Below are 25,908 nucleotides of genomic sequence, written 5' to 3' on the forward strand. Positions count from 1 at the left end.
AAATGAAAAATAAAAACCAAACTAAAAATAGATTAAATTTTAAAGTTTTTACTACCCCATAATTTGATTATAAGTATTCTAATATCTATTCATGTACATTGTACAATATTCTACACTATAGAATTGAAATGGCGTGAATATCAAAACGATATACATGACTTGGTTTTCATGCCAGACCATATAATGCGTAGGGTCCTCATCGTGGGTGAATAATTAATGTGCTGGTGTAAAAATATACATGAAGTGATATGGGATGTCTTTTCATTTTGGAATTGGTGTCTTTTTGCACATTCTGCCATTTTATTAGCTATTGCGATTCATTTGCCTCGGACTTCAAATATTTTTGGTTTCTTTCATATGGGGTCAAATGTATTAGCTTTCATAATTTTTTTTCAGGCTGTTTTTTATCTGTCAACTTTTACGTCCTATCATACTGCCTTCCAGGTTTCCAAAAGCATGTGGCATTAGAAGCGATAATAAATATTTTGGCCTTCCACTACGTGCCTACGAATATAGACTTAAATGTTGAGTTCATATTATAAGGACTAAAATATACTTTGTCTTCCGTGAAATACAGTAGACCTTTGCTTTCCCGGGTGCTTGTTTAAGTCGCTGTCCTTTTTTTTTTTGCTTTTCAATTTCCCAAAAAAAGTATACTTCATATCCGCACGCAGTATACTAGCCTTCGTTCAGCTTATAAATAGGTCATTGCACCAGCAGTACTCTCACATTACCCACTCTATTTCTACATAGTAAGGTAAGGTTTCTTACTATTTTAGTTTTCAATTATTTCGGTGCGTTCTTTAAATGATATTTTTCTCTATGCAGATTTAACAATTGTTGTCGCAAAATCAATTAAGGTTATTATTAGCAAAAATACCAACTAGTAATATTCGACAAGTCGAGGTCGAACCCACAAGGACTAGAGGTTAAAAGTGAGTGAATTATGATTTTGAAGTTCAATTCAGAAAGCAATGAAAAGTGATTGGTTTTAAGTAACATTACAATTTAAACTCAAACAACTAACAATTAACAATTTAAATGAGCAATAACAAACAACTAATCAAGAATAAGAATTAAATACGATAATTAAAAACGCCTAAGGGTTGTCTAATCATGACAATCGAATATTAGGACAAATAGGTCGGGTCTATAGATAATGGTTCGGATCAAGCTATTCGAGGGTATCAAATCCGCTCTCTCGAGCCGGAGGTTGAAAGAATCGCTACTTGATTAATACACCGAAATCTAACTCACTCTCGCGCAATTAGATTTCGATAGGACTAAATTCACAAATTACACAACCGCACAAACCCTACACCACTCTCGTGCATTTAGGCTTCACAATCACAAACAAACATGTATAGATAATGAAGACCCAAATAATAATTAAGCAATAATGAATAGACATAGTTAATGTTGAGAGATTTACCTTAAAAGGAAGTAAAGAACAATCAAACATGTATAGATAATGAAGACCCAAATAATAAAACTTGCATTAATAGGGATTTAATATCCAAAATTTGGAAATAATAACGATGAACACCAAGAACAATATATTGATTCTATGCTAAAAGTTGAGAGAGTAAAAGACTAAAGTTATGACTACTTGATTAATCTCTCCAAAGTGGCTACATGAAATGACCTAAAAAGATAATGTGCTATATATAGTTAAGTCCAAAAAGAAAATAAAAACATCCTATTACAAGTTGTTTGACCAAAAGTAGAAGTGGGTCAAGAGAGCACAAGAACCCAAAAAGATTTAAACAACTGAGAACAGGGCCTTCTCGATCGAGAAGCTTCATTTAACTCAGTTTCTAGATCGAGAAGCAAGGATTTCCAATTCCCTGCATATTTTTAGAGGTGTTGACTTTGCCTTTTAGAGGTGTTTGCTATCTTTTTAATGTAATATAGTATAACTAATGAGGGTATTCATGACATTTTATCATTTTAGCAATAAATGACTGCCTATAATTTGGGACAAAGAAACTTAGAATAGTGTCTATCAATTTGGGACAGGGAGTATATAATATATGATGATAATTTTACACCTTATAAATTTCACATTTTAAATAATATCATTAAAATGAATGTAACAATAGAATGTTTTTCATTTAAATTTTTGTATTTTGTCAAATTATAGTATCTTTTTGAAATTATATATGTACAAAAAGTTTACATGTTTTTTCTATCTTAAATATTTGAATTTACCACTAAATTTAATATAATTTCTTTAATGTAAAAACATATATAAAAATAGAAAAATAACTTAAATAAATTTTGAACAAATTCTACCAACCTAACATAAAACATAGTAATGTTTAGAGAAAAACATATTGAACATTCTCCGCAGATCGTAGAATAAATTTTAAAATTAAATTATGTGTTTATGGTTTATCATAATACATTGAAGCGCTTCTTAATTTTCATTAATAAAAATAAACTCACTTTATACAGGAAGACAACCCATTAAATAATAAACAAAATCAATCCGTAATTAAAATATTAATTAAAAATATTGTTTTTGGTGAATAAATAAATAGATTTCTAACTATATACTTGTGAAATAATCGTTAGATAATATAATAAAAATTAAAATAATGTATTCATTTACTTTAGTTATTTTTTTTAAAGCAAAGCGAGGGTTTCGTAGTAATTTAAAAGAGAGAGGGACAACAAGTTTCGGAGTAATTCCTGTTATTATAAGGAATTTATATAAGATTTTTTTGAGTTATAAACTTGGACACCAAGTTTAAAGAAAAACTTGGACACCAAGTTTAAATATTAAGTTGGAAAAGATAAATTTGAACACCAAATATATACCCACAGATTTCTTCTCGGTAACAAATACCCATCGCTGCCGCCTCTCCTCGCCAACAGGTATGTGCTTTTTTCTCTTCTTTATATGCTTAAACTACGTGTTTGAATTTTGTTTATTGTTTCTTTGATTTGGGTTCTTTTGAATTGCTTTTAATTTTATCCTAAAACTGAATTCAAAGTGTGTGTTTTTCTCTGCTTCTGCTTATATTTCTTGAATGCTAATGATTTGTTCATATTATAATTAAATTTTCCTTGAATTTAAACGAAAGTGTTGCCAAAAATATGTTGCAAATCAATAGTTGGAAGTTTAAAACTTGTGTGTTATCCAAATATGTTCTTTGTTAGAATATGAATATATCAGGAAGTAATTTATGTCAATCAATTAGAATACTTGATTGTAGGGATTTACCCAATTACGAAAACTTCCTAACTGCGTGTATTTAGAGTCGTATGTATATTCTTGAATCAAATACAACAACACATTATTGCTCTAATCTATCATCTTGATAAAATCTTTTGCTTACAGTGTCTTTTTTATTGCAGTTCCCATCGTTTTTGTGAAATGCCAACATAGGAGGATACACAAAGCTTCGCCAGGAGAGACCGTCTCTTGGAGATTGAGCGAAAGGCTCGAGCCTGGTGGGAGGAAAAAGATGTTTTCAGGTCTGAATCTGGTAATAGCCCTCCTGAACCAGATGAGAAGTTTTTTGGAAACTTTCCTTTTCCATATATGAATGGATTTTTGCATCTCGGACATGAATTCTCGTTATCCAAGCTTGAGTTTGCCGCTGCCTATCATAGATTGAGAGGTGCTAATGTTCTCTTGCCATTTGCTTTCCACTGCACTGGCATGCCCATCAAGGCTTCAGCGGATAAGCTTCGTAGGGAGATTGAGCTGTTTGGTAATCCACCTGTATTTCCCAATGAAGTGGATGATCGGGTGGAATTAGAAACAGATACGGGTTATGCCCGTGAAAATTTTCCATTAGATAAGTTTAAGGGCAAAAAGTCCAAGGCTGCATCAAAATCAGGAGGACAAGTGTACCAGTGGGAAATCATGCGCAGTTTTGGGCTCTCGGATATTGACATATCAAAGTTCAAGGATCCTAATGAATGGTTGACATATTTTCCGCCTCTAGCTATGGAAGATCTTAAGGCTTTTGGTTTGGGTTGTGACTGGAGGCGTTCATTTGTGACAACGCCTAAAAACCCTTACTTTGATTCTTTTGTGCAGTGGCAGATGAGAAAATTGAAAGCCATGGGGAAGATTGTAAAAGATGTGCGCTACACAATATTCTCTCCCTCAGATGGCCAGCCATGTGCAGATCATGACAGGGCAAGCGGTGAAGGAAAGCAGCCCCAAGAATACACTATCATCAAAATAGAAGTGCTGCCACCTTTCCCTCCTAAATTGGGCCCTTTAGAAGGGAAAAATGTGTTTCTAGCTGCTGCTACACTGAGACCTGAAACAATGTACGGGCAAACAAATGTATGGGTATTGCCTGATGGTGAATATGGAGCTTTTGAGATTAATGAAACAGATGTGTTCATTCTTACAGAGAGAGCAGCTCTAAACCTAGCCTATCAGAACTTCTCAAGGTACCCTCAGAAACCTAGCAGCTTGGTTGAGCTAACTGGTTATGATCTCATTGGTTTACGCTTGAAGTCTCCACTTTCTTTCAACGAGGTCATATATGCTCTTCCCATGTTAACTATTCTGACAGACAAAGGAACTGGGATTGTGACTAGTGTACCTAGTGATGCTCCTGATGATTATATGGCATTGCATGATTTGAAAGCAAAACCTGCTCTGAGAGCTAAGTATAATTTGAAAGATGAATGGGTGTTGCCATTTGAGATCGTGCCAATCATCAATATTCCAGAATTTGGAGATAAGGCTGCTGAAAAAGTTTGTCTGGATCTCAAAATTAGGAGCCCAAATGAAAAAGAAAAACTTGCAGAAGCCAAGAGGCTGACCTATTTGAGAGGATTCACAGATGGAATAATGCTGGTTGGAGAACTAACAGGCAGAAAAGTCCAGGAAGCAAAGCCATTAATTAGGGCTAAGCTCGTTGCGACAGGCGAGGCAATTATATACAGTGAGCCTGAAGAGCGAGTTGTGTCGAGGTCCGGTGATGTTTGTGTTGTTGCTCTCACTGATCAATGGTACATTACTTATGGAGAAGAAGAATGGAGAAAACTGGCTAAGGACTGCCTGTCCAATATGAAACCCTACTCTGATGAGCATCGAAATAACTTTGAGCATACTTTAAGCTGGTTGAATCAGTGGGCTTGTTCACGATCTTTTGGGCTCGGTACTCGCATTCCCTGGGATAAAGATTTTCTTGTTGAATCCTTGTCTGACTCCACCATTTACATGGCTTATTACACTGTTGCTCACCTTCTTCATAACGACGACATGTATGGCTCAAGCAAGGCCAATTCTGTTCAGCCTGCAGAAATGACAGATGAAGTCTGGGATTTTATCATCTGTAAGGGTCCATACCCCAAGTCATCTAATATACCTTCAAGTTTACTTGAGAAAATGAAGCAGGAGTTTGAATATTGGTACCCATTTGATCTTCGAGTTTCCGGTAAGGACCTTATCCAGAATCACTTGACTTTCTGTATTTACAACCATACAGCCATCATGGCTAAGCACCACTGGCCTCGTGGATTCAGGTGCAATGGGCATCTACTGCTTAATTCGAAAAAGATGAGCAAGTCTACTGGAAATTTCATGACACTGCGCCAGGCGATTGAGGAATTTTCTGCTGATGCAACACGGTATTCTCTCGCTGATGCCGGGGATGGTGTTGATGATGCAAATTTTGTGTCTGGAACTGCAAATTCTGCAATCTTTCGTCTCACTAGAGAACTTTCCTTCATGGAAGAGGACTTGGCTGTTGACTCATATCTCAGAGTGGGTCCCCCATCTACTTATGCTGATCGAGTGTTTGAAAACGACATAAATTTGGCTGTCAAATTGACCGAGCAAAATTACCAGAAATGCATGTTTAGAGAAGCTCTACTAACTGGGTTTCAATATTTGCAAGCTGCAAGGCTTGATTACAAGTCTTCATGTGGCTCTGGGCGTATGAACCGCAATTTAGTGTGGCGTTATATGGATGTGCAGATTCGCCTTATTGCTCCAATATGTCCACACTATGCAGAATATATGTGGAGGGAAATTTTGAGGAAGGACGGGTTTGTGGTGAATGCAGGTTGGCCAGTTGCTGCTGATCCCGACCTAACTCTGAAGGCTGCAAATAATTATTTGCATGACTTAATTGATAATATGAGGAAGACACTTCATGAACAGCTCTCAGGCTCTAAAAAACCCAATAAGGGAGCTCCAGTTTCAACATTAACTGCAGGCAACGTAATAGTTCTTATATTTGTGAATGAGCAATATGATGGATGGAAAGCAGAATGTTTGAGGATACTTCAAAGCAAATTTGACAGTAAGAATTGTAGTTTTAAGCCAGATGCAGATGCGGACATAGAAAAACAATTAATGAATAGTTCAGTTGGTCAGGAGAGAGATTATAGGCAAACAGTCGTGCCTTTTTTGAAATTTAATAAGAACAAGGCTATTAAGTTGGGGGCTCAGTCCTTGGATTTGAAGTTACCATTTGGAGAAACTGAGGTCCTTAAGGAGAATATTGATTTGATCAAGAGAAAACTTGGGGAGAATAATGATTTGATCAAGAGAAAACTTGAGATTGGGGAGATTGAAATTTTGTGTGCAACCAATACTGAAGATGTCTCTAAAGCTGGTCCTCAGGTCTCAGTGCTGAACAAAAAATTCCCCTCTCCTGGAGAGCCAACGGTCATCTACTTGACCAGGTGAGGTGACATCCACACCTCTAGAGACACCTTATATTACACTTAAATGTTCATTTCTTTCTTACATTATGCTTTAAAGCTGTTTTGAATTATTGGCTTCTCATCTCTGTGTTTTTACAATAACAGGCAGGACACTGTCTGATAGTTGTGTCTTATGGGTTGCTTTGGGGAGAGAAAGAGAGACAAACCAAAGCTTCTTTTGCAGAATTGGCGTCCGCTTCATGACATTGGCATGTTCTATTAGCAATGACAGCATGTTGATTTAGAGCGGATATTTGAAGCTAGTTAAGATTTTGAATTTTCTTTAATGTGATGATTTAGGCTGGTTAAGATTTTGATCTAACTTTAGGATGGAATAGTAATTATTCTTGTCATAAGCTTCTGATATATTAAGCATGTTATTAAAGTATAGTATTTTCATTCTGTTGGCTAATGGTAGTGAAAGAAAACAGTAAGGACCATTTTCTCTTGTGTTTTCTCTTTTCTTCGATTTTGGTATTTTTGCATTTCATTGCAACATAGAATTAATTTTTTAGATATATGAGTCATTTGTAAGAACTATGCCTTTTAACTGTCTCATTGTTTATGTGCTCACAACGGGTGACTTCATACAGCTTCTTTTCATTCACTAGTGCACTCCTCTTCAGGTTCTCTCTTTCCCCGTCTATTATTTTCATGTTCTTTTGATTTACAATATGTTGGAGATGATGTGCGGCCGTATTTCTCAGTCGCTTTGTGGAGAAAGCAACTGTCATTTAATGATTCTTCTTCACTTACTTAGGGTTTTGATTCATGCTTGTACTGAATTTATTTATAATGCTACTGCTAAACTAAGTAAAGTTTTTATCAATTTTGTTTGAGATTGAATAAAATCGCAAAAAATAAGTTTGAGCTGAAGTTTATTAGTTATCGATTCATAGTAACAGTCGGGCTGAATTTTGTTTGTTTTCTTGATTTATGATATTCTAGAAGCTAGATTATTAAAATGCAAGGTTTGATTACCGATTCAAAGATGGATTTTAGCATTTCAGTTTCTTATTTGTTGTAGAATCAGTTATCAGTTTTGTAAGTCTTAAGTTCTTGAGATTGAATCCCTAAATGTCATAACTCATAAGGATACATGTAAGAGATATAATTTCTCTAATTTTGTTTCTTATTATCTTTGTTATCTCAGCCGGTGTAGGTCTTCTATTATTCTCTGAATTATCACTGATTCGCAGCCTTTAGATCATATGTATCTTTCTCTTCCTATGAAATGATGAATTGTCGAATAGCATACATCCAATACTTTGACATTCTTCATTGTTCTTAAACTGTGTGCTTGATATATAAATAATAATTTGGCTGCTACTTGAAAATTGAAATGTACTTAATATATCCTTGTATTTTGTTCTGTAGACAGATGTAGTCAATTGTTATTTCTCATTCAGTAATCTTAATGTTTTGTTGTCTTAATGAATCAAAATCTTTATTAATACTTAATAAATATACCATGTTTCAGGGATATATCTTCTTACAATTTTGCGGCATAGTTCTGACTAGTTGAGCAACTAGAAGTATAAACATGATTTTGCGTGTTTGTAAGTTGTTTTCAGCTTGTCTGTCACATGTAATTTCCTAACTTAAAGAGTAACATGTAAAGTCAAATCTCTGCTACCACTAGTTGGTAAGTTCCTTGTTCATTAAAATTTTACTGGAACAAAATACTGTAGCCGAACTGCTATAGGACTTGATAAACTACTTACAGACACAACATTAATCTTGCAGAATTGCATGGTGCTTGAGAGAGGATCTTACCTGCTCTGGAAAGCCAGAAGTAATGACCATTCTACTTAATGTAAAAATTACTAGACCAGATGTGATGTATCTGCTGTTTTTCTTTGGTTTTCGTGTTATGCTACAAATTTTGACCTCAAAAGGCATGTGAAGCACAGAAAATTAATATCTAATGCCTGATAATATTTGTATTTCTGCCATAATCAGATGGAAACAAAAGTGCATCCCTTCGACTCCTTCAAGGTACCATTCAAACTGCCAAAATTTAAACATATTGCAGGGTAATTGATTTTATGGGTCACTGTACTTTTCAAGAATTGCAAAATGGTGACCGAACTTCAAAACGTCACAAAATAGTTACTAAACTTTTAAATATGTGATATTTGGAGGGTTTGAAGTGTTTTATGGTCAAATTATACATATGTAGTAATCAAAATTTGATTATTTACGACAAATAATGCCTTATATTTTATATATACACCTAATCAACAAAAAATCGACTTGAAATATTTTTCTTCAGTGACCAAAAATCCTTCTATCTTAACATAACCAAATAGTATAGTAAATAAAATATTACGTTTTGAAGTTCGGTCACCATTTTGTAATTTTTTAAAAGTACAGTGACCTTCAAAATCAATTACCCACATATTGCAACTTACAATTTGTTGTCAATTCGATTAAATTAAGTCTTTTTATGCATAATTTACGAATCAGTTTTGACTTCTGGATAATTGGGCGATTATATGTCGGTATAGTATGAGCTAGTTTGAATCTGGAAATGAGGCCCCTGTGGTCATCAAGTAGTTCAATGTCAGAGCCCAGAAGCTAGTTTTAAATCCTGACAAGATTTGTGTTTTCTTTGTAGATGTTTGATTGTTTTCCCGCTAATGCTGATATGTTCAATCATATATGTAATAGTAGTAGACTTTAACATGCTTGTGTTTATTTTAAAATTGATCATTTACCTTATTCATGATTTATTCCCGATCCAGGTTGACACTCTACCCCCCATGACTAGGCTATTCCATTGGTACCAAACAGAAGCATAATGTTGATGATATTGTCCAAAAGGTATATCCTCTTTTGTCTTGGGTAAGGCTTGTTGTTCTACAGTCCGATATTTTTTTCACCTAATCTCTTGTTCTTTCGTTGTTTTAGAAGTTCATATTTTAAAGTTTTGACTTTTGAGTGATGTGAGAAATGACTAGTACTCTTGCATATCTGGTAGGATAGACATGTGTTGTTGCTACTGGTAAGACTCAAAACCTTTCTGAAATGGAATTCATGTCAAGTTCCTTTATCATGGTTTTAAACCGATTTGATGACAGCAAAGGCAATTATAGGATCCATTATTCAGACAAATCCAACAGTCATTCTTCTAACTTGATATACATTCAGGACAGCTAACAAAGGTCCCAGTTTTGGCTTTCCAAGTTCATTCTTATGCGGTGCAATTGTTCTGATTGTGGTGTTAAATCTCCATTTGTTTGATTTTATGTCCACTTTTAGGTAAACTCTTATTTGAAGGATAATGGAATTGAAGTTCGTGAATATACTAAAGTGGGCTCAGATGTGTTTTGCTTGCAGCTGATCACCTTTGCCCGTCTGCAGTCAAAGGAACTGATGCTGAAAAGACCAACTCTAGTGAGGCTTTTACAGAAAATGGTGCAGTTAAATCAGAAGGAAATAAAGTTGATCTCATATGGGTTGATCCTGGTTCTTGCTGCTGTGCTTTGTATTCAAAGTTGAATTCTGAAAAAGTGCTTCTGAAGCAGTCTCCCGACTCTCCTCTAGCTCTTACAAAAGCTCTAAAGGTATTTTTTTACAACTCCAATAGAAATAAATTTTTTCAAAGGCATGAGTAATGTAATACAGTGCTTCTACAATTACTCGGTAAAAGCCCTATATATTTATATACACACACACACACAAGATTAAGGATTGAGTTTATTGATACTTGTTCTCAACTTCTCATAGCAGTATAGTTCAGAACTTATATGTCCTCCTTTTTTTTGTCTGAATATATGTCCTCCTTGATTGATTGTTTTGTCATTTTGGAACGTAGTTGAGTTGGAGGGCTTGAAAAATGCACATGTTTGTGATGGTGCTGCTGTTGTGCAATATCTTGTCTGGCTGGATATGCATGTACAATGTGAGGTTCAGGTTCTCTAAACTCTGATATCATCAATAACCTCTATCTTTTAGCTTCTCTGTTAACTTTCAATCTTATAGTTTGCAACAAAATCTACTGCTTTACAACTCGTTGGCTATAAATAAAGCTTTACCATCCATTGACTATTTACAAATCCCTGACTTTGCAGGCAGTCCTTAATCACATAATTGAACATCATGGAAGCCTTGATGATGTTAAGTAAGTCGAAATATTAACTGGGGAAGGTGAAGATTCAAAATTCACCGACCTGATGGTTTATCAAGAGTGATCGTTCCATATCTGCGAATGTTGATTCACTTTCAGTGAGAAAACCGAAGGATATCAGAACATTAAGTGTAAATAGATTTTCGGTTTAGCAAATGTGAGATCAAAATTCTCCTTACCATCTTGCTATATGGTCACCAGGTATAGGATGATCATTCTCCTTACCTTCTTGCTATATGGTCATGAGGTAAGTTTCTAGTCTACTTGAATTTGTTTTTGTTATATGATACTTTAGCATGCACTTATTCATTAGCAAGAGAATCAAAGTTATTTGATGTTGTTCGCCTGGAAATATTCCGGACTCGAATCTTTGAATTTATAATCGGGATCGGTTTGAGTTTTGATACTTTAACGAACCTATGCAGATATTCACAGGGCTTGTTTGGTTAAAAACACTTAACCACGTGATCTAAAAAGTAATAATCTGGGAGTCACGGACTCAGGCGAGATTAATACTGAAAACTACTCCTAAATTAAAACAATCCGGAGATTGCGGGATAAAAAGCACTGGGCTTGGTTTTTGATTGATTGATTTGTTGATACAAAAATAATAAAGCTCTGAGCTATTTATAGCTCCTCATAATTAAGACTCCTAATTTGACTAGGACTAAGACTCTGAAAGAAAATCACTCCTAATGAGCTACAAACTCCTAATAAAATAGAAAAAGCAACAATAAACAAGCTTTCCGTTGGGCCTTGATCCCTGATAAGCCCATATGAAGTTCTATCCGGTATTTATTTGGGCCGGTGTAAACAATGCCCCCAACAAGTCTGAAATGTTTATCTTTTGGGCTTGTTCTCCCTTTTCAGCACTTCGAAACCCACTACTGAGGCCCAAGTCATTTGAAAAAATTTAAAGGGGTGCGCATCTATAAACCTTTCGGTACCCCTTTTGGCCACGTCATCTCCAGCTGTTCTCCATGATGCCACGCTTTGACCCCACGACCTTTCGGCTCCCTCTGATTTTGTCTTTTAAGAAAAACACCATCTCATTTCATCACTTACCTACTCTCTCTGCATTTATCAAGCTTTCTCTCTCCTCAGCAACCTCAAGCAACTTCTTAAGTCTTTTCTGGTAAGCCTTCATCCTCGCCTTTCTCAATTCTGATTCGCCCTTTTAGTTAATCGCCTTACTAAGGTATCTCCATTCTTTGCAGCTACCATGGCCGCCCCAAATGTGAACCTAGCTGAACAAGTATCGGCCAAGATTGACGAAGTCCGAACCAACGCTCCGAATACTGACTTCAAGGTAATTACCGATGCCGGCGATAACCAACTCTGTATCGGTCCTATCATAACTTCACCTAGCCACCTATGTGACCTCGCTTCTCCTTTCACCGAAACCACACCCCCTAGATTCTCCTTACCACACCAATCATCAGTATGGGTCGGCACTACTTTCAGGAATTGGCCGATCGAACATGCGGGTTTCTCCAACTGGGCAATCAGACTCTCTCCTCATTATCGCCAGTTATGGGTGGATGTAGGGATTTTCGACCTTATCGAATTATGCAAGGCGAGCAGACCCATCGCCAAACACTACATCATGGGAGCCTCGCTTTACTGGTCAAGCGCCGTCAACTGCTTTTGCTTTAAGTCCGGACCGATGACCATCACTCTTCTTGATTTGGCCTTGATGCTCAACATCCCAATTAACGGCGAGCGGATCACTCCCAACCTTTACGCCGAATTCCCAAAATTCAATCTGACAAAGGCACAAAAAAGCTATGGCTCCTTCGTAAAATTGTTCATGGGCGAGGAACCATACAAACCCGATCATAAAGAGCACATCGCCTTCTTGGCCTTTTTCCTTGCCAAATATGTCCTGTGTACTTCATCATTCCGGGTGACTGAAGATTGCTTCACACTAGCTGCTGCACTCGCCGAAGGACGCCGATGCAACTTAGGCGAATTTGTCTTAGCCCATCTGTACCGCTCATTGGGTGATATTGTACCCCTGAAGGACCCCAGAACTTTCAAGTGCCCAGGAGGCCCACTTTGGATCGCCCAACTTTGGTTGGCCATGTACTTCCCTGAGCTGTTTGAGCTCGGTCCTCCTATCAAGGCCGAACTATGCGGCTTCCAATTGATATCGGCCGGCACACGCCTTCCACATATTTTGGATGTCTTGCAAGTCTTCAACAGCCATGCAATAAGATCGTCAGAGTTAATGTGCCCGGCTCTTCAACTCGCCTACCCCCCGTCTTGGCTCCTCGCCGGATGGGATACTGAAAACATGGAAGAGGCGATTGAAGCCGATCCAAGATTAAAGCTCGGCGGCCCTTACTGGGGAAGTGCCCTTAAATCACGGAATTTAATAGCGGGACTGGAATATGATCGTAGCGGGGTCGAACCTTACTGTCCTAACTATGTCTCTCGCCAGTTTGGCTTCGCCCAAGGCATTCCCTGTCCTTTATTGATCGCCTTCAATAATCGCGGGACCCACATAACCCGCCTAAACAAAGCCTATCTCCCTCCTTTGTCTGACTTGTCTCGCCCTTGTGTGTCCCCCATCTGTTCTCCTGGATTCACCGACTGGTGGAATTCCATCGTCCAATCGTATTATGATTTATCGCGCAAAGAGATTCTTTCACTTCATAATTTCGATTTACCACCTTTAAACAGAAAACCTACTCATGCCGATTTATTTCTTTTGCAGGCCCCAAAACGTCAAACTTTCACAGGTATTATCGGTTATCATTTCGAAATTTCTCGCTTTGAACGTTTTTATAAATTCAAATTCGACCCTTTAGATCGCCCAGGAATGAACCTTAAGATGCAAGAACATAGGAGGGTAGCTCGGTCTAGTTTTTATAAAAAAATGGGATAGAATTTGGGAGGAAAAATATAAACACCTACCCTACCAACTCTTTTTAGAAAAGGTTCGCCCCAAATTTAAGTACAAATCCCCTCGTGTACCAAAATGTAATTATGCTACGATCGCCCCTATTAAAAAACCAAAAACTAGAAAAAAGAAAGCTAAAGTTGACTTAACCGATTTGGGAGTAACGTATACTGGCATCCGATGCCCACCTTACGAAGAATCCGTAGCCGAACTGGTGCGCATCGGTTACCAGAAGATCCCAGGTATTCTAAAAATATTCTTCGGTTACCTTTCTTGACTCCTTTTCACTAATACTTAGTGTACTTTTGCAGTTGGTATTCCCCATTTCGAAAAAGAAGATAACTGGGAGAATGATCATGAAGAGGAGAACCCCACGAAAAAATCCAAGAAGAAAAGGGCTGCCAAGACTTCCAGCAAGGAGCCGAGGGCTAAGATAGGGCGAGCCGAATCTAAAGGCAAATCGGTCACGGGGATTTCTGAACGCAAAGGGTCTCATTTATTTGATCCCTCTCCTGCTGCCACCCCTTCGCAGAGCTGCCATTCGTCCTCCCGGGGCGATACACAGACTGGCGGCGATGTTCAATCTCGAGGTGAATCTCAACCTTTTGAAGGTGAAGGCAACACCCAAACCTCGCTGGCCACCAGTTCACAGACTCCTAACGCTTCGGAGATTCTGAGGCGAATGGAGACCCCGCAGCGTATATCGCCCTTGGCTTCAGAGTATCTCAACTTCAATGTCCAGCCTGCTGCTAAACATTCCAAGGTAAGTTAATTAATTGCTCATTCTAAACTATTCGCCTAGCAGCTTATCTTTTACTGTGGTCAAACATGGCAGATTCCTCTAAGCCCAACCGATCCGGATGATGTGGCGGCGAAGGCGGCAGCTTTCTTGGATTCTGACAGTGATGATGATCAGCCGCCCATCTTGGAGAGCAAATTGCTTGTAGAAGTGAGCAGCGGCCCTTCTGAGAATTGGGGCGATCACCTGGATATCATCTCAAAGATGAAGCCTGAAGGTACCTCCATCTTCAAATCGCCTCAAGAGGCCGAAAAGTTGAGGAAGGCTGCCACAGCACTGGCCGATGCTCCGCCAGAGGTGCTTAGTGAGAAGGCTCACGGAGCTATGGCGAAACTGTCGGCCTCTTTTCCTGCCTTCCAGAAGATTCATGATGAGTTAGCGCTCGTCCAGACCGAAGCTGACAAGTTGGCGAGCCAGGAGGCCAAAGCTAAGGAGAAACTGGAGACGCTCAAAGCTCATGTGAAGTCGGCTGTTTCGACCCTCACTACCCGCCGCGATCGTGCTAAAGCCCTTCAGGATCAACTGGCTGCTATCAAGCAGGAGCTAAATATTGAAGAGAAGGAGATCGGCGAGCTGGAGGTCTCTATGGACAAAAGTCTGCTGCAGGGGATCGATGTTAAAAAGAGCAGGGGAGTTCTGAAACAGAAAATTGCCAAGGTGAAGCCGCAGGTGGACGATGCTCGCAAAGCTTTTATTACCGTTCGGAGCGAACTGGGCGATATTTTTAGCCATTTTTAGATTTTTACAAGTCCAGAACAATTTTTATATTTTTTGCAAGTTCAGAACAATTCAGTGGCTTTGTGTATTTGCACTAGCTCCGAAATTTTGGCAACCTTTGATCGGCCAGGGGGCCGTATCTTGTATTTGTTCGTCATTTGTCAATGTTTACTCGGCCAGAGAGCCGAAAAGTTCATCATAATTCACAACTTGCATTACTTTCATGTCTGATTATTTTCATATTATCGGTCCGTAATTGGTCCGATACGAAATAATGTTTATTTATTAAAAAATAATTACAATATGTTGAGAAAAAACAGAGAACCCGTTGAAAAAACTCAACGAATGTGAAACGCCGAAAACGCAAGCGGTGCTACCGAATGATCGGCGTTGTCTTATATTCGCCGCATATTCCGTGAATTGTAACATTTCAGGATACTCGGCGGGGAAGCATCAACAGCACTACTCTTCGTCGGCTCCAAATAACCGACGGTCTACGCCCTCCCAACAGCTCGGAACATACTTTTTCAGGAACTGACCGTTGATCGCCCTATCGTGTTCTTCCCCATCAATATCTGCCAACAAGTAAGCACCGCCTGTTAACTTGTTGACCACGATAAAGGGGCCTTCCCAGTTCGGGCTCCATTTGCCAAACCGAGTGTCTTTGTGGCCGATAGGCAAGACTGCTTTCCATACTATATCGCCCACGGAAAAAGCTTTCCGTTTTACCCGTTTGTTGTAAGCTCTCTCGACCCTTCTTTTCTGGGCTTCTAAGTGGTCTAACGCCGTCAAACGTTCTTCGTCAAGGTCCAGAGAATCTATCACCATCTTGTCAAAGTAATCTTCTTTGGACAATTCGCTTTGGTATCTGCGGCGAGTAGACATGACGGTCAGCTCCATTGGCAACATCGCATCGTAACCATAGACCAGTCTAAAAGGCGAGGTCCCAGTAGCCGACTTCTGACTGGTTCTATTCGCCCAAACAGCTTCTGATAAAAACACATGCCATTGCCTTGGGTTTTCTTCAATCATCTTTTGAACTATGAGCTTGATGGCTTTGTTCGTGGCTTCGGCCTGTCCGTTGGCCTGGGCGTAGTACGGTGTTGAGTGCAACATCTTTATCTTCATTTGGGAGGCCCACCAACTTATATCGCTTCCTGTGAACATCGTCCCTTGATCTGTGGTTATGGACTCGGGCAAGCCGTGTCGGTGGACGATGTATTCTTTGAAGAACTTGATCACCGCTTCTTGTGTCGGCGACTTCAAAGGTTTAGCTTCGACCCACTTGGTGAAGTAGCAAGTGGCGACAATCACAAAAGTATGACCATCAGACGAGCCGGGGTATACTTTCCCTATCAGGTCGACCGCCCATCCTCTGAATGGCCAAGGCTTGATAATGGAGTGCAGGTCTTCGGCCGGGACGTGTTGTATTGGGCCGAATTTCTGACAGGCTTCGCAACCTTTGGCATATCTTATGCAGTCTTGTTCCATTTTCGGCCAATAAAAGCCGTATTTATGGATGAGCCACCTCATTCTGGGACCCGCCTGGTGGGCGCCTGCTATCCCTTCGTGTACCTCGGCCATAGCAAGCATCGCCTCTTTTGGACCGATGCATCTGAAGAGTAGCCCTTCAAAGCCCTTCTTATATAATTCGCCGGCTAAGACCACGTAATTAAGGGCTAAAGTCCTCAACCTCCTATTCGTGGCGTCTGGTTTTTCGAACCACTTCAGGAGCTCGTCCCTCCAATCTTGGGTGACGTCCAGCTGGTAAACCGAGAACTGTCTTTCGTCGATCGTGATGCCCCCGGTGTGGAGATTCGGTGTTTCCCTCTCTATGGCGTCGAATTCTCGGTTTACCTTGTAACCACTCCCGTGCTGAGCTAGGTCGTTTGCAACGCCGTTATCGGCCCTCTCCGTGTATTCTATTCTCGTATCTTGGAAGCCTTCGATCAGGTGTTTCGCCTTGTTGCAATACCTCACCAACAGCTCGGACTCGCATTTAAATTCTCCTGTCACTTGTTTAATGACTAGCAAAGAATCTCCTTTTACACTGATCGCCCTCGCCCTCGCCCCTAGCTCGGCTAAAATCTCAAAACCGAATATGAGGGCCTCATATTCTGCTTGATTGTTGGTGCATTCGAACTGGAGTCTGAATGATAGCTGGTAGGATGCCCCCAAGGGTGTGACGATGTGTACTCCCGCGCCTGCCCCCTGGCTTGTCCTGGATCCGTCGAACCACATCTTCCACACGTCGATGTCGAAGAACGTGATGTCTACTCGATCAGGTGTCTCTTCCTTGAGGGTAATACCAGGGTGATCGGCCAAGAAGTCTGCCAACACTTGTCCTTTTACTGCCCTTTGAGGAACGTACACCAATGTGAATTCGGACATTGCAATCGCCCATTTTCCAATCCGATTCCTCAGGTATGGCTTCGATAAGATATACTTAATGATGTCGGTCTGGGATAATACATACACTACGACCGGCAACATATAGTATCGCAGCTTGCAGCATGTGAAGTACAGGCATAGACACATTTTTTCTATGTCGGTATAGCGAATCTCTGTGTCCGTCAATCCTCGGCTTAAGTAGTAGACTGCTCTCTCGACCCCATCGTCCTCTTGGGCGAGCATACATCCTAGAGACTCGTGTGCAGCCGATAGGTATAGCAACAACGGCTTGTTCGGCTTTGGAGGGGTCATAACCGGAGATTTTGCCAAGTAACCTTTCAAATCGTCGAAAACCCGCTGTTGCTCGCCCGTCCATATCCACTCGTCGGTCTCTTTTCCTCTTAGCAAAACACTCCAGCTGCGAAGTCGGCCCGCTGTGTTTGCTATGAATCTTCTCAGGAAATTGATTTGACCGATGAGCCTCTGGAGCTGCTTCTTGGTTTTGGGTGGTTCAGCATTGATAATCGCCTTAGCTTTGTTCTTGTCTATTTCTACTCCCCGCTGGTGAACCAAGAAACCCAAGAAGTTTCCAGCCGAAACGCCGAACGCGCATTTCAGAGGATTCATTATTAACCCATTACGTCGTATACGCTAAAAACCTTTCCGGAGGTCGGCCAAATGAACTTCGCCGGTATTTGACTTAATTACGACATCGTCGATGTAGACCTCAAGGCATTCAAGGCCTCTGAACATCTTGTTCATCGCCCTCTGATATGTTGCCCCCGCGTTTTTTAAGCCAAAAGGCATCACGACCCATTCGTAGGCTCCGATCGGCCCTGGGCATCTAAAAGCCGTTTTGGAGATATCTTCTTTGCTGATTGGAACTTGGTTGTACCCGGAGTGTGCATCGAGGAAACTGAGTATCGTGTGTCCTGCTGCCCTGTCTATCAGCATATCGGCTACAGGCATCGGGTATTCGTCCTTAGGTGTAGCCAGGTTGAGGTTCCGAAAGTCTACGCATACTCGTAGCTTCCCGTTTTTCTTCATCACTGGCACGATGTTAGAGAGCCATTCGGTGTATTGGGCTTCCCGGATGAACTTGGCATCTTCCAGCCGCTTAATCTCATCTTGTATGAGGGTATCCACTTCCCTGGACATTCGCCGGGGAGGTTGCCGAAATGGCCGAAACCCACTCTTTAATGGAAGCTTATGTTCGGCAATATCAGGATCAAGGCCCGGCATTTCCTCGTACGACCAGGCAAAGCAGTCACGGAACTCAATGAGTAGGTCGATCAGTTGCTCTCTGAATCCCTCGTCCAGTCCTGCGTTGATATATATAGGCTTAGGTGATTCATCTGTCCCCAGATTGATTTCGAGGAGGTCGTCCTGTACTTGGGCGGGATCGTCTTCTAACTTCCCGGTTGCCAATCGTATATCCCCGATCCGCAGCGATCCTGTTGGGTCTTGCTCCTGGTCCTCATAGATGCATTCGGCCGATGTAACATCATACAGCGAGGTTAACTGTCTAATTTTCTCCCTCAATTCTTTATGCCGTGCTATCATTTTGAATCTTTGAGGATGGTGGATCGGCCTTTGCCCCCGAGGGTCACTGATACCGGCCGATCCGAGTTAACAAGCAAGCGCGGGACGCTCGTCTCTCCTTTCGAACTAAGGGATTGTATGTTGCGCACCTCTTCATCGTATAAACGTGCTTCGAGTACGTTATGGTCCTCGCCGAAGGGGTTGGGGTCACCCTGCACAACTTCGGCCTCCCCGTCATCTCGCCATATGAAGAGCATTTGATGCATAGTCGAGGGTATACACATGTTGGAGTGTATCCAATCGCGGCCGAGCAAAATATTGTAGTTGCTCCGGGCGTTGACCACGAAAAACCCTTCTTCGGTTTCTACTCGCCCTACCTTAATTCTGAGGGTAATGTACCCCTCGGCCGGCGTCTCGCCCCCTGCGAAGTCAGTCATGTAAACGTCGGTCGGGTCAAGCTGATCCCGCGTTATGCCCAGTTTTTTGAGCATTTTCGCCGGTAGTATGTTGACGCCAGCCCCGTTGTCGATGAGGACTCTGTTGATCGACACCCCGTTCAGATCGGCCTTGATGTATAGTGGCCGTATGTGCCTTGTCATCCTTGTTGGAGGTTTGCTAAGGGATACTACCGCGGTATCATCGGCGCTATCTCCTTCTGGTACGATTACATCGCCTTCCAACGTTGCCTTCTGCCCTGGTTTACTTCTGTATGAATTGGGGAGCGTGACCACTCTTACTCCGTATTCGTCCCTTACCACCGGGACCCATGCTTTCAACACGCCCTCCTTGTGCGAGACGACGACCTCGCGTTCTTTGGGCAATCTTGCTTTAAGTTGGCCACCGTGGTGCGATACGAGTACGTCCTTGTAGGACGATCGTTTGCTGGAACCTTCATCATCCTTGTGAACCACTGCCGTTACGGGCACAGCGGCCGAGTGTTTTTCGCTCTTCGGTATCCATACCTTCCTTACCTTGGCATTTCGCCTATCAGGTGATTTGGCGTTCGTATCGGCCTGGTTCCTTGCCCCCAGTCTCTCGGTTATTGGCCTATTTCCGTGCTGCTCTCTGGGACCCGATTCTGCCCCGTGATTCGCCCGCGACTCTTGTCGCAGCCTTTGCATTCGCCTTTTCTGGGTTTTCGTCATACGAGGGGTCTCCTCCGTTGGCCGAAATATCCTCTTGAATACATTAGTGGCAGGCCTCCGCTGTGGCTCATGCCTCTGCCACTGTTCTGTGGGCGATCTTGGCTTAAAGGTCTTGGGATGCTTCCTCGTGTTCTCGCCTCCTTTGACCTTAAAACACGTACTGCATGAGGGGCAAGTCATATCTGCAGTGGGCGAGCTGTACCGCTTCCTTTTCTGTTGCTGAGGTCGCCCTTTTTCTCCTCGCCACTTTGAACCGTCGGTCTCGACTCTCGGCTTGGGCCTTCTAGGGTTCCACTTGCTTTGTATCTGCCCTTGCTCTAGGTAGCTATCAAAGTGAGGCCGAACGGTGTTAATGGACACGTATTTTACATCGGCCTCTTTCTTCGTTGGGAAGAGAAGTTTTCCTTCGTTAATTGCCTTCTGGATCACGTTTCTGAAATTTACGCAATTGTTCGTACTGTGCCTCTAGGAATTGTGGTACTTGCAGTAATCTTTACCGACCAGCTCCTCCGTCGGTGGAATTGTGTGACCTTCGCTTAGGGCGATTTGTCCATCCTTCAATAAGGCATCGAATATGTCGTCCGCTTTGGTCAGGTCGAACGAATACTCCTTTTGTACTACCGCAGTTTTATTTCTCTTAACAAAGCCAGGCTTTCGCAAGGCCGAACACTCCAGGGGTTTCGTTCCCAAAAATTCGGCCATGTTGACTTCATCCTCGGAACCACTATCCTCGCTATCGGACACCACGGCCACGTCAAGCTGGTCTTTGTAATAGGTCCCTTTAGATATAACTTGTCGATCCAGTCCGGATACGGTTTCATGTACGATGGGCGAGGCATAGGTCGCAGATCCACCCCGAGCCTTTCTAGCATGTCCACGAGTTGCCCTTGATTGTATATACTTGGATCGCCTCCCTCGGAGTACGATCGTTCGCCCGTGTTGGGCTCCTGGGTGTTGGCTCCAGTAGCTCCCCCTTGTGGTCTAGCCTCGCCTTGTGGGTTGGACGAGCTTGCTCCCGGGTGATCGGCCCTTCCTGAGAACTCGGCCTCGTTCCTCGTTAAAAGCTTAACGGAACCATATGTGTACCCCATCTTGCTGGGTTGTTGTTCGGCCGAACCACCTGGTTGACCAAAACGGCTCGGTGTTTGGTTCTGTTCGGCCCTCTTGTACCCCTGATCGGCCGCAGATTGCCCAGAAAATAATCGCCCTAGGTTTTCCATTGCCTTGTTGAGGCCGTCTAAGTTCCCTTGGATCTGCCTCTGGACCGACGTTTGGTCGGCCATGATGTTCCTCATTACTTCGGACATCTGATGCATAGCACCGTCGAACATTTGCTTGTTCTCCTGCGCTATCTCGCCCCTCATGGCCGAGAAGTCGGCCTGTGATAAAGAAGGGCGAGAGGGAGGAAGCTGGCGCGAGTAGTCTATCATGTCATCGGTCACGTCGTCGACCTTGTCCTTAGGTAGGTTTCCCTCGGTATCCGTTGTATTCGGCACCTTGCTTGATTGGTTCACCTGTTTGTCCTTGGCCATGGTTTCTGATCTATCCGAATCTGATTCGTCTACTATGTCACCTTCCTTCCGTTGTTGTCGGCGTATGGACCGAGCGTGCCTGGAATCGTCCTTAAAGTCCGTTTTTGTGCTAACCATAAACTGGTCCCCAGTGGAGTCGCCAAAAGATGTTCGCCTGGAAATATTCCGGACTCGAATCTTTGAATTTATAATCGGGATCGGTTTGAGGTTTGATACTTTAACGAACCTATGCAGATATTCACAGGGCTTGTTTGGTTAAAAACACTTAACCACGTGATCTAAAAAGTAATAATCTGGGAGTCACGGACTCAGGCGAGATTAATACTGAAAACTACTCCTAAATTAAAACAATCCGGAGATTGCGGGATAAAAAGCACTGGGCTTGGTTTTTGATTGATTGATTTGTTGATACAAAAATAATAAGGGCTAATTACCCAATATACCTAAATTTGGGCAAAGTTTACTTTTATACTGACCAAACTTATTGTTTACTTTTCACACCATCCAAAATAAGAATTATAACCTAATTGCTTTGAATTATAACTTTCTTACCGTTTTTTCTTTTTCCCTTTGATTTTGACGGTTTCTTCTTCTTCTTCTCCGTGATTCTCGTTCTGCTCCTCCACGATCTCTGCGATCAAAGTTCTGGTGCTCCACGTTCTTACTCGCTTTCTTCCATTATCACATTCGTTTAAGTTTTCATCTTCATTATCTCATACATTTCAGTTATCTTCTTCATTATCTTCGCCATTCCGCCTCCGCCGTTCCGTTTTTGCTGTTCCATCTCCGTCGTTTCGCCTCCGTCGTTCCACCTTTGTCGCCGCGCCATCTTTCTTTTCTCTTTTTGATTTTAGATCTAAAATTTTTTGTTCTTTATGTTTTCATTTTCAGATCTGTAATTTGTTTATCTTTTACTGTTTATTCACCATTAAACATGTATAAAGAGTATTTTTTAAGAATTTCATACTTATTTCATGATATGTAGAATAATTTTGTGATTTTATGTAATAAAATTCTGTTAACTCTGCATTTTTTTGTGTTTTGTTGTATTTCTGCGTTTTTTTTTATTCTGCAGAAGGATTTGTAGATGATGATTGATTGCTGAATTACTGTAATGTTACAGTGTTGTTGATTTTATGTTGACTTTATGTTGATATCAACTAATTTTTTTTATTTTAACATTGACAAACAAAATAATATTGTCTATGAAATAAATGCCTCCTGTAAGTTTGCGGAATAGATGTTTATTTAAAAAGCAGCAGGATGGAATGTGAAGTGCACATATTTGTTTGAATGATTGATCTCTTTGTGTTTTTTTCTCGGTAAACGTTCTGAAATTCCCTACATAAACATATGTTATTGGTATTCAGCCATTTTTATATAACTTTCATTTTCTTGAGTGTTATTTTATTAGAATATACTAAATTCATTTCGGCATTTTTAAAATTTGGTTGGTTTTTTTGCTCCTTATATTATGTTCTACGTACAAACTTTATTATAAAATCAATGTTGAATTTTATTGATGTACAATTATTTAAGCTATATTAATCAAAATCAACGCAAAATCAACTTAATGTCAACCTAAAATCAACCTAAAATTAACATGCACATATCCCTAAAATTAATTGAAGATCAACACAAAATCAACATGTGTATACTATTTGTCATTAAAATTAATCAAATATCAACTCAAAATCAACACAAAATCAATATAAAATCAACATGTGTACATTATTTATTGTTGATATTTTTGTCAGTTTTAATATCAACACAATATCAACATAATATCAACAACATTTAATAAACTGGATAATATTAATTTTATAAATCTTTTTAACACTAATTTTTATTTTTAATATTTATTTACCTTTATTTTGCTAATAATTAATCAAACTTTATTATTTATCATATATTTTATTTTTTATATATATCAATATAAAATCAACATTAAATTAATCAAAGATTAATAAATTATTTTTTCAATCTAAAATACCAACACAAAATCAACATAATATTAACATAAATTCAAATTTGTAATATAATAATAATTCAGAATCATTATTTATATTTTTTACCTATACCAAAATCAACACCATGTCAACACTATATCAACATAAGATCAATATTGTAACATTACAATAATTTAACATCATTATTGTCTTCTACACCGATGCTAAAATCAACAAAATATCCACCGAAAATCAACACCATATCAACATTGTAAAATTACAATAATGCAACATCATTATATGTCTTCTTCCCCGATACTACCATATCATTATCTAGTCTCAATTTAATTTAATTTAATTTTTTTAGTTTATTTCACAGACAATGTTATCTTAGTTGTCAATGTAAAAATAAAAAAAAATCAGTTGATATCAACATAAAGCCAACATAAAGTCAACAACACTGTAACATTACAATAATTCAGCAATCAATCATCATCTACAAATCGTTCTGCAGAATTAAAAAAAAACGCAGAAACACAAGAAAAATGCAGAAATAACAGAATTTTATTCCATAAAATCACAAAATTATTCTACATTACATGAAATGAGTATTAGATTATTTAAAGATAATCTTTATACATGTTTAATGGTTGAAAACAACAGTAATAAATAAATAAATTACAGATCTGAAAATGAAAAAAAAAAAGAACAGCAAATTTCAGATCTAAAATTAAAAAGAGAAAAGAAAGATGGCGCGGCGAGATAAAGGTGGAACGACGGAGGCGAAACGACGAAGATGGAACAGCAAAAATGAAACGGCGGATGCGGATTGGTGCGAAGAACAAATCTGAAATTTGTGTGAAAGATGAATTGAAAGAGAAAGGAGAGAGAAATTTGAGGAGAGAGAAAATAATTGTAATTATGAAGATTTGTGTTATTAGGATTCTATTTATATGGATGGTATAAAAGTAATAATTTCTCCCTTACATGGTAGTTTTAAAATGCCAAGTATGTGTTGGTATAAAAGTAAATCAAATATGAATGTTGGTTATTTGAGTAAGAAGCCCAAATAATAAAGCTCTGAGCTATTTATAGCTCCTCATAATTAAGACTCCTAATTTGACTAGGACTAAGACTCTGAAAGAAAATCACTCCTAATGAGCTACAAACTCCTAATAAAATAGAAAAAGCAACAATAAACAAGCTTTCCGTTGGACCTTGATCCCTGATAAGCCCATATGAAGTTCTATCCGGTATTTATTTGGGCCGGTGTAAACAGATGTGTTCTCAACTTAATTCTTTTTTTTGTCAGGTATACAAAGTTAATTTAGGAACCATTATAGATACTAAATTTTATTTCCAATGGTGCTCTAATGCTATATATGAATCCGTTTGTTGTAAACTTTTCAATAAATTTTATGATTATACGTGGATTATGTATTCTTTTCTTTTTCTTCTTGTTATAAGATAGTGCTATGAATGCAATTAAAAGAACGTAATTTAAAATTCGATCAAGAAAATTTTCCATAATAGCAACCGGAATATTGGTCGTCGAAGATAACACTTAGCGACCATAATTTAAAATTTAATTAAGAAAGATTTTGACAATAGCGACCGGAATACCGGTTGCTGAAGGTAACATATATACAGCGACCGGAATTGTCCTAATTAGTTTTTGCAAAGGGCTGTTAATTTTCCGTCGTAATATTTTTTTACAACGGAGCCTACTAGGACCACATGGGATGGAAAATTTATCTTTACTGTCCATCAATACATCTAAACCTTCCAAAGGAGATCTACCATTTATAGTCATCAAATTCTCTCTAAAAAACATCATCATCATATCGTTTTGAATTGACAAGCACATGAATTACAGAGCAAGAAGACTATTGAATACAAGACACTCTTTTTTTTCTAAAGACTCAGTTGTGAAACACTTAAACCAACTGAGGTGATCGAGTTTTAAAATTTGCATACCACACAATCTACTAAACCAAAAAGTTAATTTTTTTTTCCTTTAAAAAAAAAAGAGATTGTATGCACTGACGGATGTAAGGTAGGGCCAGGCATGGCCTGGGCCCTACCTCACTTAAAAATAATTATTAA

General features: G+C 39.8%; 1 protein-coding gene and 1 long non-coding RNA gene across 3 annotated transcripts; both read left to right on the forward strand.

Moving 5' to 3' along the window:
- The first annotated feature begins 216 nt into the window (after positions 1–216).
- LOC126671049 (leucine--tRNA ligase, cytoplasmic-like) lies at positions 217–7,761 on the forward strand. Its single transcript, XM_056104559.1, has 2 exons — positions 217–444; positions 3,395–7,761. Exons 1-2 carry the CDS (start codon positions 217–219, stop codon positions 6,671–6,673), a joined length of 3,507 nt encoding a protein of 1,168 aa, XP_055960534.1. The 3' UTR covers positions 6,674–7,761.
- A 41-nt stretch (positions 7,762–7,802) lies between these two features.
- On the forward strand, positions 7,803–10,803 carry LOC126665848 (uncharacterized). Of its 2 annotated transcripts, XR_007637704.2 has the most exons (4): positions 7,803–8,688; positions 9,438–9,954; positions 10,057–10,259; positions 10,511–10,803. It is a non-coding gene; the product is annotated as an uncharacterized LOC126665848 (long non-coding RNA). The 2 variants fall into 2 exon arrangements; XR_007637703.2 differs by having other exon boundaries at positions 9,438–10,259.
- The last annotated feature ends 15,105 nt before the right edge of the window (positions 10,804–25,908 follow it).

Source organism: Mercurialis annua, linkage group LG1-X (assembly GCF_937616625.2).
Source record: "Mercurialis annua linkage group LG1-X, ddMerAnnu1.2, whole genome shotgun sequence".
Classification (NCBI taxonomy): Eukaryota; Viridiplantae; Streptophyta; class Magnoliopsida; order Malpighiales; family Euphorbiaceae; genus Mercurialis; species Mercurialis annua.